Source organism: Lactuca sativa, chromosome 4 (genome assembly GCF_002870075.4).
Source record: "Lactuca sativa cultivar Salinas chromosome 4, Lsat_Salinas_v11, whole genome shotgun sequence".
Taxonomy (NCBI): Eukaryota; Viridiplantae; Streptophyta; class Magnoliopsida; order Asterales; family Asteraceae; genus Lactuca; species Lactuca sativa.
The window spans coordinates 65,127,390-65,141,771 of record NC_056626.2 but is presented as its reverse complement, the minus strand read 5'-3'; the positions used below and the strand labels follow the sequence as shown (position 1 = coordinate 65,141,771).

General features: G+C 34.9%; 3 protein-coding genes across 3 annotated transcripts; all 3 read right to left on the bottom strand.

Moving 5' to 3' along the window:
* Positions 1 to 11: 11 nt before the first annotated feature.
* Positions 12 to 828, bottom strand: LOC128133837 (kiwellin-1-like). The gene has a single exon (XM_052771361.1). The coding sequence runs from the start codon at positions 686 to 688 to the stop codon at positions 137 to 139; it is 552 nt and encodes a 183-aa protein (XP_052627321.1). The 5' UTR covers positions 689 to 828; the 3' UTR covers positions 12 to 136.
* A 6,082-nt stretch (positions 829 to 6,910) lies between these two features.
* LOC128133834 (kiwellin-1-like) lies at positions 6,911 to 7,604 on the bottom strand. Its single transcript, XM_052771358.1, has one exon. It carries the CDS (start codon positions 7,462 to 7,464, stop codon positions 6,913 to 6,915), a length of 552 nt encoding a protein of 183 aa, XP_052627318.1. The 5' UTR covers positions 7,465 to 7,604; the 3' UTR covers positions 6,911 to 6,912.
* Positions 7,605 to 13,688: 6,084 nt separating this feature from the next.
* On the bottom strand, positions 13,689 to 14,382 carry LOC128133835 (kiwellin-1-like). Its single transcript, XM_052771359.1, has one exon. It carries the CDS (start codon positions 14,240 to 14,242, stop codon positions 13,691 to 13,693), a length of 552 nt encoding a protein of 183 aa, XP_052627319.1. The 5' UTR covers positions 14,243 to 14,382; the 3' UTR covers positions 13,689 to 13,690.

Sequence of the window (14,382 nt, the reverse complement as noted above, 5' to 3'; positions counted from 1 at the left end):
TGGTGTTGATAAGTTTGGTGTGAACCTCTAGTCATTAGTATATATAGTTACATCAATAATTTTACAGATTAAAATATCCACAAAACACAGAAACAGAAATAGTATTTGATGTTTTAAAAGGAGAGCTAGATTAACATCACTCTGTCCAGGTAATATCCAAATCTCCCCAGTTATCCTCGGATACCCCTAAGGCCTTCCACACTGCTTTGGAAGCATCAACAATATTATTAGGGCAAGGGGGTTGATAGTCATGATCATCATCGCACCCCATAGTAGAGTCACACTCATCCACAACCATTGCCTTTACACTCCTCCCATTTCCATTGATGGTAATATACTTGTGGCACCTATCCCCTCCCTTGTACCATCCAGTTGACAGCGCCACAACTGGTGTGTCATCAGAGTGGTATTGGTTGTCACACTCCGACGGACCACCACCATCACCTCCCTTTTGGAAACTGTTTATTGTCAGTGTTGCTTTAGTATCGCCTGTCACTGGAGGCGAGCATGTATACGTGGTGTAAAACTTACCTTGGACACAACAATCCGAGTTGTTCTCACGGTTGCATTCTCCTGGAGGCGGTTTTCTTCCCCGGATACCACCACTTGGTTTGCATGTCTGAGCATTGATCTCCAATGAAGTTGTTGCCAGGAGAACCAAGAACAGAAAAAAACCCAAATTCTTCATTGCCTTTTAGATGTTGCTAGTTACTGTTTACAATGCTGTTGGATGAGTAGCAAGGCAAATGGGTTGTGCTAATATAGCCTTTTGCTTAACAAAGAGCCAAGATAATAGTCAACTCTGTTGTATTTTTTTTTTCAACTGAATGTTGTTCTACGCCAATAAAACATCCTTTGGATATTCACTTTCCCATTTAAGAAAACCAAGTAATTTTTAGTGCACGGACATACTACAATATTGTCCATTATGCTAGCTGCATGTTGTGTGTAATTTTGTCTCCTTGTTGATTTATAAAGTATATCTAAAATTACAGCGACTATTATTTTATTTGGGGAAAATATTTTCCATTGATTCTGTAAAAATAATAGTTTCAAAATTTTACCAATCTAGCCGCATATTTGTCTATTATATTAAACATGCAGGTAAAATCATGTTAATATATATGATACTCCATATTGCTTAATTAGTACGTAACATTACTCATCATTCCACATAATTAACCATGACCTTATCATATTACGTTTTAACCTGGCCTTTGGTTCTTGCGTCAAAGTAAATGTACTATATATCAAGCTGTACATATACATTTGGTACAAATATAGAAATACTGACATTAAGAGTCCTTTGGCTAGTATTCCGCAGTTAACGTTCCACGCACGTAGGCTTTGATGCGGGTTGACACGTGCCGTTGAGATGGTGCGGTTTACTATTCAGTTTTCAATATTTGAAAATTTGATTCCAACTTGTTAGTTATCTTGTAATTATATTTCTATCTCTATCATCTACGTTTGTTCTAGCAAATTTATAGATTTGAGTGTCTTTAAATATCACGGGCCGACACTAAATTATTACATAAAAATAGTGTAAATAATTATCCTAATACTATTTCACTTTACGGTACACCATTTTTTGAACTAAAAATGTATCCCATAGTAAGTTCCCTTTTTTAGATTTATATGGATTGTCAAAAGTATCCTATGAGTTATTAGCTTTCAATATATCTATTTACAATTTTTGGTTATATAAGCTTAATAAAATATCTTATAACAAAAATATAACCAACCACATTATTAATTCAAATTATGTTAATCTTTTAAAATGACAATTGCTAAATAAAATAATTATATTCGAAACATAAAGATAAGTTGGTGATGAGTGAGACACAAATAAATTATATTAATTTGTTTTATAACGACATTGGATATATGGAAGAATTGCGTCGGGGTGAAGAACAAAATTGTCGCCAACGAATTGTTGTGGGTGCCATAGTGGGAGTAGGGTTGGTAGTGAATCTCATAATAAAATAAAAGATAATAAGAATTAGAAAAATACAAAATAATCTGTTAAGGACAATACACTATTTTAATGTCGGGTAGGAACGTATAGTGGTATAATAGAATATCAAAAAGATAGTCCAGGTGCAAAGGATAAAAAACATAATACATATGAACAGATTACAAAAATAGAAATTTTGACCAAACCAATTAATATAATCTGCTAAAATTTGAATACATGTTTATTTGGCATGGTTATTTAATACACACATGAGACCGTTAACTATATACGCATGGTACACTCGAAAGCGTTAACTTATATATACATACTTTCGCTGATCTACACTCCTACAATAAATTCTAACTTATTTAAATTTTGTTTAATATGATACAGACCCCTAAATTGAATCATAAAATTCTGACTTGAAAGCCATGTTTTTTTTTTCAAATTTCAAAATTAATATCCCAACTTTCTTGTCTGAAATTTAGGAATACTTTTTAGGAGTTTACGTTCCGGTGTGATTCTCGATTTATTCAAATTTCGTTAAACTGATTATGTTTAAATTTCATTATCAATTCCCAACTATCCATGTGTGAATTTTTTTAATACCCTACAATACGTCAAGTTCCGTTTTTATTTTTGATTAATTCATAAGAATAAACTATATTTGACTGAATATGGTCGTGGCTCTTCTCTCTTTGTATGAGTATTTTAGTAGTAGTTTTTACTGGATTTAAGTTGTAGGCTGCTGTTTGAGGGTGAAGAACACTTTCGTGTTATTTTCTATAAAACAAAATGAAGTTAAGGGTAATTCATTAAAAATAGGCAAACAAGTTTTCTATTTTAAATTGGATTGAAAGTTTATATAATTAGACGATAGAACAATTAAGTTAGGTTATAGAGATCATATGTATAATTGTTAAAAGATGTATTTTAATCTTTATGGTTTCATGATGGAAGGCTTGTTGGGGAGAGCATTTGATACATTCCAGTTGAATGTTAGATAATTTTGTTTAATTGAGCCTCAACACTGTGAAACCATTAGAAATAATGGGATCTCCCTTGGTTAGTTATTTTTACGAACACAATTGATATCTTTGAAATGAGTTTACACATGTTAGTTTGGTTGTTTCAGTTGCATACCTACTATCTTGTTTAGCCTACTAGACATGATATATAGAGTCAGTCTTGCGTGATTTGCATGTATCTCGTAGACGAATGCATACATATTCACTCTTTTATACATTGTAGGCTGTATACACCGTTTCAAAACCATACTCCCCCACGGAGAATGATTCAACCCAAACAAGAGATCAAGAAGTCTCACAAAGACATGGGAACCCTCATGAAAAGCGAACTAAGATGAACGCATCATATGTCAAAATGACCACTCAAAGTTCCATTTTCCTTCTATGTCCTTTTTGGAGGCCATTGCGGCTCCGTAACAGCATCATACTTGAAAAATCATGCCATGAAATTATTCTTTCAAGATTATAATCATTATGCATAATTTAACCATTTTTAAAGGATGTAAAACCTTCCCATTGCAAAGCCTTTCTACTAGCCGACCAAACCCTCACTAACTAAAGCAACATTATCAATTACTATAGGACAATCATATTAACTGTTTTCATCCTTGTACATCAACTGTAAATCGTTAATGTCAGTTTTGAGATTTTAAACCCTTTGAATATAACTTTCTCAAGCTTTAGAGTAAAGAGAAAGGCCCCTTTAGCACCTCTTTCCAAGAGATAGGAGTATCACTCATTCTTTGGTCAATAAGGAAGTTTAAACACATATTGCGTTAACTAGAAAAAGCATCGATCATTAGTGATGCTCTCCCGAGAATCTCATGTGAGAACAACAAAGAAATCATGAAATACTATTTTTGTAAAACAAGCAATAATCAATCGTGATATTCCACGACGTGAATCACACGCTTACCGGAAAATCATGACTGAGAGACTTCTTAAGCATGGTCGACTAGCTTTCGTTTTTGTCTCCATAAATCTAATGCAGTCTTGTGTCGGGATTGAATCGCAATTCCATTGTCGCACGAAGATATGCCATGTTATTTAGATGAAAAGAAGAGAGTGGAACAATTAGGTGTGTATACTGAAGATTGTGGTCTCAACTGTGAGCGCAGGCAGTCATACCGGCCCTAGGAGGCTGGCATATGGAGTTACCAATCGGTTAGAAAATCATCCCTTCATATGTCTAAATGACCACTGTAAGTTCCATTTTCCTTCTATGCCATTTTTGACGGTTATTGCGGCTCGGTAACAAGATCATACTTAAAAAATCACGCATTGAAATTATTCTTTCAATATTTTGAGCTCCCACAACCATTATACATAATTTAACCATTTTTAAAGGATGTAAACCCTTCCCATTGCAAAGCCTTTCTGCTAGCTTACCAAACCCTCACTAACTAAAGTAGCATCATCAATTACTATGGGACAACCACATTAATTGTTTTAATTTTCGTACATCCATTGTAAATCGTTAATGCTGGATTTCGAGATTTTAAACCCTTAGAAGACAACTTTCAAAAGCTTTAGAGTAAATAGAAAGGGCCTTTTAGCACCTCTTTCCAAGAGATAGGAGTATCGTTCACTCTTTGCTCAATAAGAAAGTGGAAACACATATTCCTTTAATTAGAAAAGCATAGATCATTAGTGATGTTCTCTTGAGAATCTCTTGTGAGAACAACAAAGAAAACATGAAATACTGTTTTTGTAAAACAAGCATGAATTAATCGTGATATTCTACGAGGAGAATCATACGCTTACCGGAAAACCATGACTGAGAGTCTTCTTAAGCATGGTCGGCTGGATTTCGTTTTGTCTCCATCAATCTAGTGCTGTCTTGTGTCGGAATGGAATCGCAATTCCATTGTCAGAAGAAGATATACCATGTTATTTAGATGAGAAGAAGAGAGTGGAAGAATTAGGTGTGTATACTGAAGATGGGCATCTCAACTATGAGCTAGCGGTCATGCGGGCCGTAGGAGGCTGGCATATGAAGTTACCAATCAGTTAGAAAATCATCCCTTCTTAGAAAAAAAGAAGCGAGACAAATGGTGTTCTACGAAGATGATGAGTTTATGATTATCGGATGAGTTTATGATAATTATCGGATGTGCTGGGATTTGGCATGTGGCATCAAATCAAGAAGTTGTCGGTGTTGCGATTACCTATGGGTGATAATTTTACTGCTAATAATCACGCCGAGTCTTTTACGGGTTATGTTGCCCGTGATTATGGTGCGGGGTGTTGTCTGATTGCATAAAGGGTGTTGTCTGATTGCATAAAGGGAATTAGAATGTGAAATTACATATATATATATATATTTTTTTATTATTATTGTGTTCGTGGTAAAGTCTATTTGTAAGGCTGCTTAATATGAGTTGGAAAAAGTAGCATATAATTTTGTAGTGGAATCGATTCTACCATGAAAGATTATAGCACTTAAATGTTTTTTTTGTCTCTCTGTGTGTCCTATCCATTGTTGTTTGAATACATATACATCTATTGGCATGTTAATATCTGTATAACATAGCATATGTATATATGGGTTTTAATGGATTGGTGCTGATAAGTTTGGTGTGAACCTCTAGTCATTAGTATATATAGTTACATCAATACCTTTACAGATTAATATCTTTGAAATGAGTTTTCTCATGCTAGTTTGGTTGTTTCAGTTGCAGACCTACTATCTTGTTTATCTTACTAGACGTGATATATAAAGTAAATCTTGCTTAATTTGAATCTATCTCGTGATATATAAAGTAATGCATACATATTCAGCTTTTAGTACATTGTAATTTGTCTAGATAGTCTGAAAACCTTACCACCCCCAACCCCCACCCCGCGCGCACGACAAAATTCAACCGAAACATGAGACAGAGAAGTTTCACATAGACATCGGAATTCTCACGCAAAGCAAACTAAGATGAACGCATCGTATGTCAAAATGACCACTCCCAGTTCCATTTTTCTTCCATGCCATTTTTGATGGCCATTACGGTTCCGTAACAACATCATACTTGAAAAATCACGCCATGAAATTATTCTTTCAAGATTATGAGCTCCCACAATCATCGTACAAAAGGTTATCATTTTTAAAGGATGTAAAACATTCCCATTACAAAGCCTTTCTATTAGCTGACCAAACCCTCACTAACTAAAGTAGCGTCATCAATTACTATGGGACAACCGCATTAACTGTTTTCGTACATAAATTTTAAATCGTTAATGCCGGTTTTCGAGATTTAAAACCCTTAGAATACAACTTTCACAAGCTTTTGATTAAAGAGAAATGGCGTTTAGCACCTCTTTCCGGAAAATGGTGTTGAGCGACGATGATGAGTTTATGATTATCAGATGTGCTGGGATTTGGGATGTGGTATCAAATCAAGAAGCTGTCGGTGTTGCGAATTCATATGGGTGATAATTTTACTGCTATTGTGGTTTTGTTTTGATAATAATCAGGTAGAGTCTGTTAAAGGTTCGGTTTGCCTGTGATTACGGTGCAGGGTATTGTCTGATTGCATAAAGGGAATTAGAATGTGAAAATACATAATTTTTTTTTTATTGTGTTTGTGGTGAAGTCTATTTGTAGGGCTGCTTCATATGAGTAGGAAAAAGTAGTCTAAAATTTAGTAGTGGAATTGATTCTATCATGAAAGATTATACCACTGAATGGGTTTTGTGTGTCTTTGTGTGTCATATCAGTTGTTGTTTGAATCCATATACATCTAAAGGTATGTTAATATGTGTATAACGTAATATATCTGTATATGGGTTTGAATGGATAGTGGTGTTGATAAGTTTGGTGTGAACCTCTAGTCATTAGTATATATAGTTACATCAATAATTTTACAGATTAAAATATCCACAAAACACAGAAACAGAAATAGTATTTGATGTTTTAAAATGAGAGCTAGATTAACATCACTCTGTCCAGGTAATATCCAAATCTCCCCAGTTATCCTCGGATACCCCTAAGGCCTTCCACACTGCTTTGGAAGCATCAACAATATTATTAGGGCAAGGGGGTTGATAGTCATGATCATCATCGCACCCCATAGTAGAGTCACACTCATCCACAACCATTGCCTTTACACTCCTCCCATTTCCATTGATGGTAATATACTTGTGGCACCTATCCCCTCCCTTGTACCATCCAGTTGACAGCGCCACAACTGGTGTGTCATCAGAGTGGTATTGGTTGTCACACTCCGACGGACCACCACCATCACCTCCCTTTTGGAAACTGTTTATTGTCAGTGTTGCTTTAGTATCGCCTGTCACTGGAGGCGAGCATGTATACGTGGTGTAAAAATTACCTTGGACACAACAATCCGAGTTGTTCTCACGGTTGCATTCTCCTGGAGGCGGTTTTCTTCCCCGGATACCACCACTTGGTTTGCATGTCTGAGCATTGATCTCCAATGAAGTTGTTGCCAGGAGAACCAAGAACAGAAAAAAACCCAAATTCTTCATTGCCTTTTAGATGTTGCTAGTTACTGTTTACAATGCTGTTGGATGAGTAGCAAGGCAAATGGGTTGTGCTAATATAGCCTTTTGCTTAACAAAGAGCCAAGATAATAGTCAACTCTGTTGTATTTTTTTTTTCAACTGAATGTTGTTCTACGCCAATAAAACATCCTTTGGATATTCACTTTCCCATTTAAGAAAACCAAGTAATTTTTAGTGCACGGACATACTACAATATTGTCCATTATGCTAGCTGCATGTTGTGTGTAATTTTGTCTCCTTGTTGATTTATAAAGTATATCTAAAATTACAGCGACTATTATTTTATTTGGGGAAAATATTTTCCATTGATTCTGTAAAAATAATAGTTTCAAAATTTTACCAATCTAGCCGCATATTTGTCTTTTATATTAAACATGCAGGTAAAATCATGTTAATATATATGATACTCCATATTGCTTAATTAGTACGTAACATTACTCATCATTCCACATAATTAACCATGACCTTATCATATTACGTTTTAACCTGGCCTTTGGTTCTTGCGTCAAAGTAAATGTACTATATATCAAGCTGTACATATACATTTGGTACAAATATAGAAATACTGACATTAAGAGTCCTTTGGCTAGTATTCCGCAGTTAATGTTCCACACACGTTGGCTTTGATGCGGGTTGACACGTGCCGTTGAGATGGTGCGGTTTACTATTCAGTTTCCAATATTTGAAAATTTGATTCCAACTTGTTAGTTATCTTGTAATTATATTTTCTATCTCTATCATCTACGTTTGTTCTAGCAAATTCATAGATCTGAGTGTCTTTAAATATCACGGGCCGACACTAACTTAATACATAAAAACAGTGTATATAATTATCCTAATACTATTTCACCTTACGGTACACCATTTTTTGAACTAAAAATGTATCCCATAGTAAGTTCCCTTTTTTAGATTTATATGGATTGTCAAAAATATCCTATGAGTTATTAGCTTTCAATATATCTATTTACAATTTTTGGTTATATAAGCTTAATAAAATATTTTATAACAAAAATATAACCAACCACATTATTAATTCAAATTATGTTAATCTTTTAAAATGACAATTGCTAAATAAAATAATTATATTCGAAAAATAAAGATAAGTTGGTGATGAGTGAGACACAAATAAATTATATTAATTTGTTTTAGAACGACATTGGATATATGGAAGAATTGTGTCGGGGTGAAGAACAAAATTGTCGCCAACGAATTGTTGTGGGTGCCATAGTGGGAGTAGGGTTGGTAGTGAATCTCATAATAAAATAAAAGATAATAAGAATTAGAAAAATACAAAATAATCTGTTAAGGACAATATACTATTTTAATGTCGGGTAGGAACGTATAGTGGTATAATAGAATATCAAAAAGATAGTCCAGGTGCAAAGGATAAAAAACATAATACATATGAACAGATTACAAAAATAGAAATTTTGACCAAACCAATTAATATAATCTGCTAAAATTTGAATACATGTTTATTTGGCATGGTTATTTAATACACACATGAGACCGTTAACTATATACGCATGGTACACTCGAAAGCGTTAACTTATATATACATACTTTCGCTGATCTACACTCCTACAATAAATTCTAACTTATTTAAATTTTGTTTAATATGATACAGACCCCTAAATTGAATCATAAAATTCTGACCTGAAAGCCATGTTTTTTTTTTCAAATTTCAAAATTAATATCCCAACTATCTTGTCTGAAATTTAGGAATACTTTTTAGGAGTTTACGTTCCGGTGTGATTCTCGATTTATTCAAATTTCGTTAAACTGATTATGTTTAAATTTCATTATCAATTCCCAACTATCCATGTGTGAATTTTTTTAATACCCTACAATACGTCAAGTTCCGTTTTTATTTTTGATTAATTCATAAGAATAAACTATATTTGACTGAATATGGTCGTGGCTCTTCTCTCTTTGTATGAGTATTTTAGTAGTAGTTTTTACTGGATTTAAGTTGTAGGCTGCTGTTTGAGGGTGAAGAACACTTTCGTGTTATTTTCTATAAAACAAAATGAACTTAAGGGTAATTCATTAAAAATAGGCAAACAAGTTTTCTATTTTAAATTGGATTGAAAGTTTATATAATTAGACGATAGAACAATTAAGTTAGATTATAGAGATCATATGTATAATTGTTAAAAGATGTATTTTAATCTTTATGGTTTCATGATGGAAGGCTTGTTGGGGAGAGCATTTGATACATTCCAGTTGAATGTTAGATAATTTTGTTTAATTGAGCCTCAACACTGTGAAACCATTAGAAATAATGGGATCTCCCTTGGTTAGTTATTTTTACGAACACAATTGATATCTTTGAAATGAGTTTACACATGTTAGTTTGGTTGTTTCAGTTGCATACCTACTATCTTGTTTAGCCTACTAGACATGATATATAGAGTCAGTCTTGCGTGATTTGCATGTATCTCGTAGACGAATGCATACATATTCACTCTTTTATACATTGTAGGCTGTATACACCGTTTCAAAACCATACTCCCCCCACGGAGAATGATTCAACCCAAACAAGAGATCAAGAAGTCTCACAAAGACATGGGAACCCTCATGAAAAGCGAACTAAGATGAACGCATCATATGTCAAAATGACCACTCAAAGTTCCATTTTCCTTCTATGTCCTTTTTGGAGGCCATTGCGGCTCCGTAACAGCATCATACTTGAAAAATCATGCCATGAAATTATTCTTTCAAGATTATAATCATTATGCATAATTTAACCATTTTTAAAGGATGTAAAACCTTCCCATTGCAAAGCCTTTCTACTAGCCGACCAAACCCTCACTAACTAAAGCAACATTATCAATTACTATAGGACAATCATATTAACTGTTTTCATCCTTGTACATCAACTGTAAATCGTTAATGTCAGTTTTGAGATTTTAAACCCTTTGAATATAACTTTCTCAAGCTTTAGAGTAAAGAGAAAGGCCCCTTTAGCACCTCTTTCCAAGAGATAGGAGTATCACTCATTCTTTGGTCAATAAGGAAGTTTAAACACATATTGCGTTAACTAGAAAAAGCATCGATCATTAGTGATGCTCTCCCGAGAATCTCATGTGAGAACAACAAAGAAATCATGAAATACTATTTTTGTAAAACAAGCAATAATCAATCGTGATATTCCACGACGTGAATCACACGCTTACCGGAAAATCATGACTGAGAGACTTCTTAAGCATGGTCGACTAGCTTTCGTTTTTGTCTCCATAAATCTAGTGCAGTCTTGTGTCGGGATTGAATCGCAATTCCATTGTCGCACGAAGATATGCCATGTTATTTAGATGAAAAGAAGAGAGTGGAACAATTAGGTGTGTATACTGAAGATTGTGGTCTCAACTGTGAGCGCAGGCAGTCATACCGGCCCTAGGAGGCTGGCATATGGAGTTACCAATCGGTTAGAAAATCATCCCTTCATATGTCTAAATGACCACTGTAAGTTCCATTTTCCTTCTATGCCATTTTTGACGGTTATTGCGGCTCGGTAACAAGATCATACTTAAAAAATCACGCATTGAAATTATTCTTTCAATATTTTGAGCTCCCACAACCATTATACATAATTTAACCATTTTTAAAGGATGTAAACCCTTCCCATTGCAAAGCCTTTCTGCTAGCTTACCAAACCCTCACTAACTAAAGTAGCATCATCAATTACTATGGGACAACCACATTAATTGTTTTAATTTTCGTACATCCATTGTAAATCGTTAATGCTGGATTTCGAGATTTTAAACCCTTAGAAGACAACTTTCAAAAGCTTTAGAGTAAATAGAAAGGGCCTTTTAGCACCTCTTTCCAAGAGATAGGAGTATCGTTCACTCTTTGCTCAATAAGAAAGTGGAAACACATATTCCTTTAATTAGAAAAGCATAGATCATTAGTGATGTTCTCTTGAGAATCTCTTGTGAGAACAACAAAGAAAACATGAAATACTGTTTTTGTAAAACAAGCATGAATTAATCGTGATATTCTACGAGGAGAATCATACGCTTACCGGAAAACCATGACTGAGAGTCTTCTTAAGCATGGTCGGCTGGATTTCGTTTTGTCTCCATCAATCTAGTGCTGTCTTGTGTCGGAATGGAATCGCAATTCCATTGTCAGAAGAAGATATACCATGTTATTTAGATGAGAAGAAGAGAGTGGAAGAATTAGGTGTGTATACTGAAGATGGGCATCTCAACTATGAGCTAGCGGTCATGCGGGCCGTAGGAGGCTGGCATATGAAGTTACCAATCAGTTAGAAAATCATCCCTTCTTAGAAAAAAAGAAGCGAGACAAATGGTGTTCTACGAAGATGATGAGTTTATGATTATCGGATGAGTTTATGATAATTATCGGATGTGCTGGGATTTGGCATGTGGCATCAAATCAAGAAGTTGTCGGTGTTGCGATTACCTATGGGTGATAATTTTACTGCTAATAATCACGCCGAGTCTTTTACGGGTTATGTTGCCCGTGATTATGGTGCGGGGTGTTGTCTGATTGCATAAAGGGTGTTGTCTGATTGCATAAAGGGAATTAGAATGTGAAATTACATATATATATATATATTTTTTTATTATTATTGTGTTCGTGGTAAAGTCTATTTGTAAGGCTGCTTAATATGAGTTGGAAAAAGTAGCATATAATTTTGTAGTGGAATCGATTCTACCATGAAAGATTATAGCACTTAAATGTTTTTTTTGTCTCTCTGTGTGTCCTATCCATTGTTGTTTGAATACATATACATCTATTGGCATGTTAATATCTGTATAACATAGCATATGTATATATGGGTTTTAATGGATTGGTGCTGATAAGTTTGGTGTGAACCTCTAGTCATTAGTATATATAGTTACATCAATACCTTTACAGATTAATATCTTTGAAATGAGTTTTCTCATGCTAGTTTGGTTGTTTCAGTTGCAGACCTACTATCTTGTTTATCTTACTAGACGTGATATATAAAGTAAATCTTGCTTAATTTGAATCTATCTCGTGATATATAAAGTAATGCATACATATTCAGCTTTTAGTACATTGTAATTTGTCTAGATAGTCTGAAAACCTTACCACCCCCAACCCCCACCCCGCGCGCACGACAAAATTCAACCGAAACATGAGACAGAGAAGTTTCACATAGACATCGGAATTCTCACGCAAAGCAAACTAAGATGAACGCATCGTATGTCAAAATGACCACTCCCAGTTCCATTTTTCTTCCATGCCATTTTTGATGGCCATTACGGTTCCGTAACAACATCATACTTGAAAAATCACGCCATGAAATTATTCTTTCAAGATTATGAGCTCCCACAATCATCGTACAAAAGGTTATCATTTTTAAAGGATGTAAAACATTCCCATTACAAAGCCTTTCTATTAGCTGACCAAACCCTCACTAACTAAAGTAGCGTCATCAATTACTATGGGACAACCGCATTAACTGTTTTCGTACATAAATTTTAAATCGTTAATGCCGGTTTTCGAGATTTAAAACCCTTAGAATACAACTTTCACAAGCTTTTGATTAAAGAGAAATGGCGTTTAGCACCTCTTTCCGGAAAATGGTGTTGAGCGACGATGATGAGTTTATGATTATCAGATGTGCTGGGATTTGGGATGTGGTATCAAATCAAGAAGCTGTCGGTGTTGCGAATTCATATGGGTGATAATTTTACTGCTATTGTGGTTTTGTTTTGATAATAATCAGGTAGAGTCTGTTAAAGGTTCGGTTTGCCTGTGATTACGGTGCAGGGTATTGTCTGATTGCATAAAGGGAATTAGAATGTGAAAATACATAATTTTTTTTTTATTGTGTTTGTGGTGAAGTCTATTTGTAGGGCTGCTTCATATGAGTAGGAAAAAGTAGTCTAAAATTTAGTAGTGGAATTGATTCTATCATGAAAGATTATACCACTGAATGGGTTTTGTGTGTCTTTGTGTGTCATATCAGTTGTTGTTTGAATCCATATACATCTAAAGGTATGTTAATATGTGTATAACGTAATATATCTGTATATGGGTTTGAATGGATAGTGGTGTTGATAAGTTTGGTGTGAACCTCTAGTCATTAGTATATATAGTTACATCAATAATTTTACAGATTAAAATATCCACAAAACACAGAAACAGAAATAGTATTTGATGTTTTAAAATGAGAGCTAGATTAACATCACTCTGTCCAGGTAATATCCAAATCTCCCCAGTTATCCTCGGATACCCCTAAGGCCTTCCACACTGCTTTGGAAGCATCAACAATATTATTAGGGCAAGGGGGTTGATAGTCATGATCATCATCGCACCCCATAGTAGAGTCACACTCATCCACAACCATTGCCTTTACACTCCTCCCATTTCCATTGATGGTAATATACTTGTGGCACCTATCCCCTCCCTTGTACCATCCAGTTGACAGCGCCACAACTGGTGTGTCATCAGAGTGGTATTGGTTGTCACACTCCGACGGACCACCACCATCACCTCCCTTTTGGAAACTGTTTATTGTCAGTGTTGCTTTAGTATCGCCTGTCACTGGAGGCGAGCATGTATACGTGGTGTAAAAATTACCTTGGACACAACAATCCGAGTTGTTCTCACGGTTGCATTCTCCTGGAGGCGGTTTTCTTCCCCGGATACCACCACTTGGTTTGCATGTCTGAGCATTGATCTCCAATGAAGTTGTTGCCAGGAGAACCAAGAACAGAAAAAAACCCAAATTCTTCATTGCCTTTTAGATGTTGCTAGTTACTGTTTACAATGCTGTTGGATGAGTAGCAAGGCAAATGGGTTGTGCTAATATAGCCTTTTGCTTAACAAAGAGCCAAGATAATAGTCAACTCTGTTGTATTTTTTTTTTCAACTGAA

What these genes read in the sequence shown, in the direction of transcription:
- LOC128133834 (XM_052771358.1), bottom strand. Translation starts at nt 7,464, where the DNA reads ATGAAGAATTTGGGTTTTTTTCTGTTCTTGGTTCTCCTGGCAACAACT.
- LOC128133835 (XM_052771359.1), bottom strand. Translation starts at nt 14,242, where the DNA reads ATGAAGAATTTGGGTTTTTTTCTGTTCTTGGTTCTCCTGGCAACAACT.
- LOC128133837 (XM_052771361.1), bottom strand. Translation starts at nt 688, where the DNA reads ATGAAGAATTTGGGTTTTTTTCTGTTCTTGGTTCTCCTGGCAACAACT.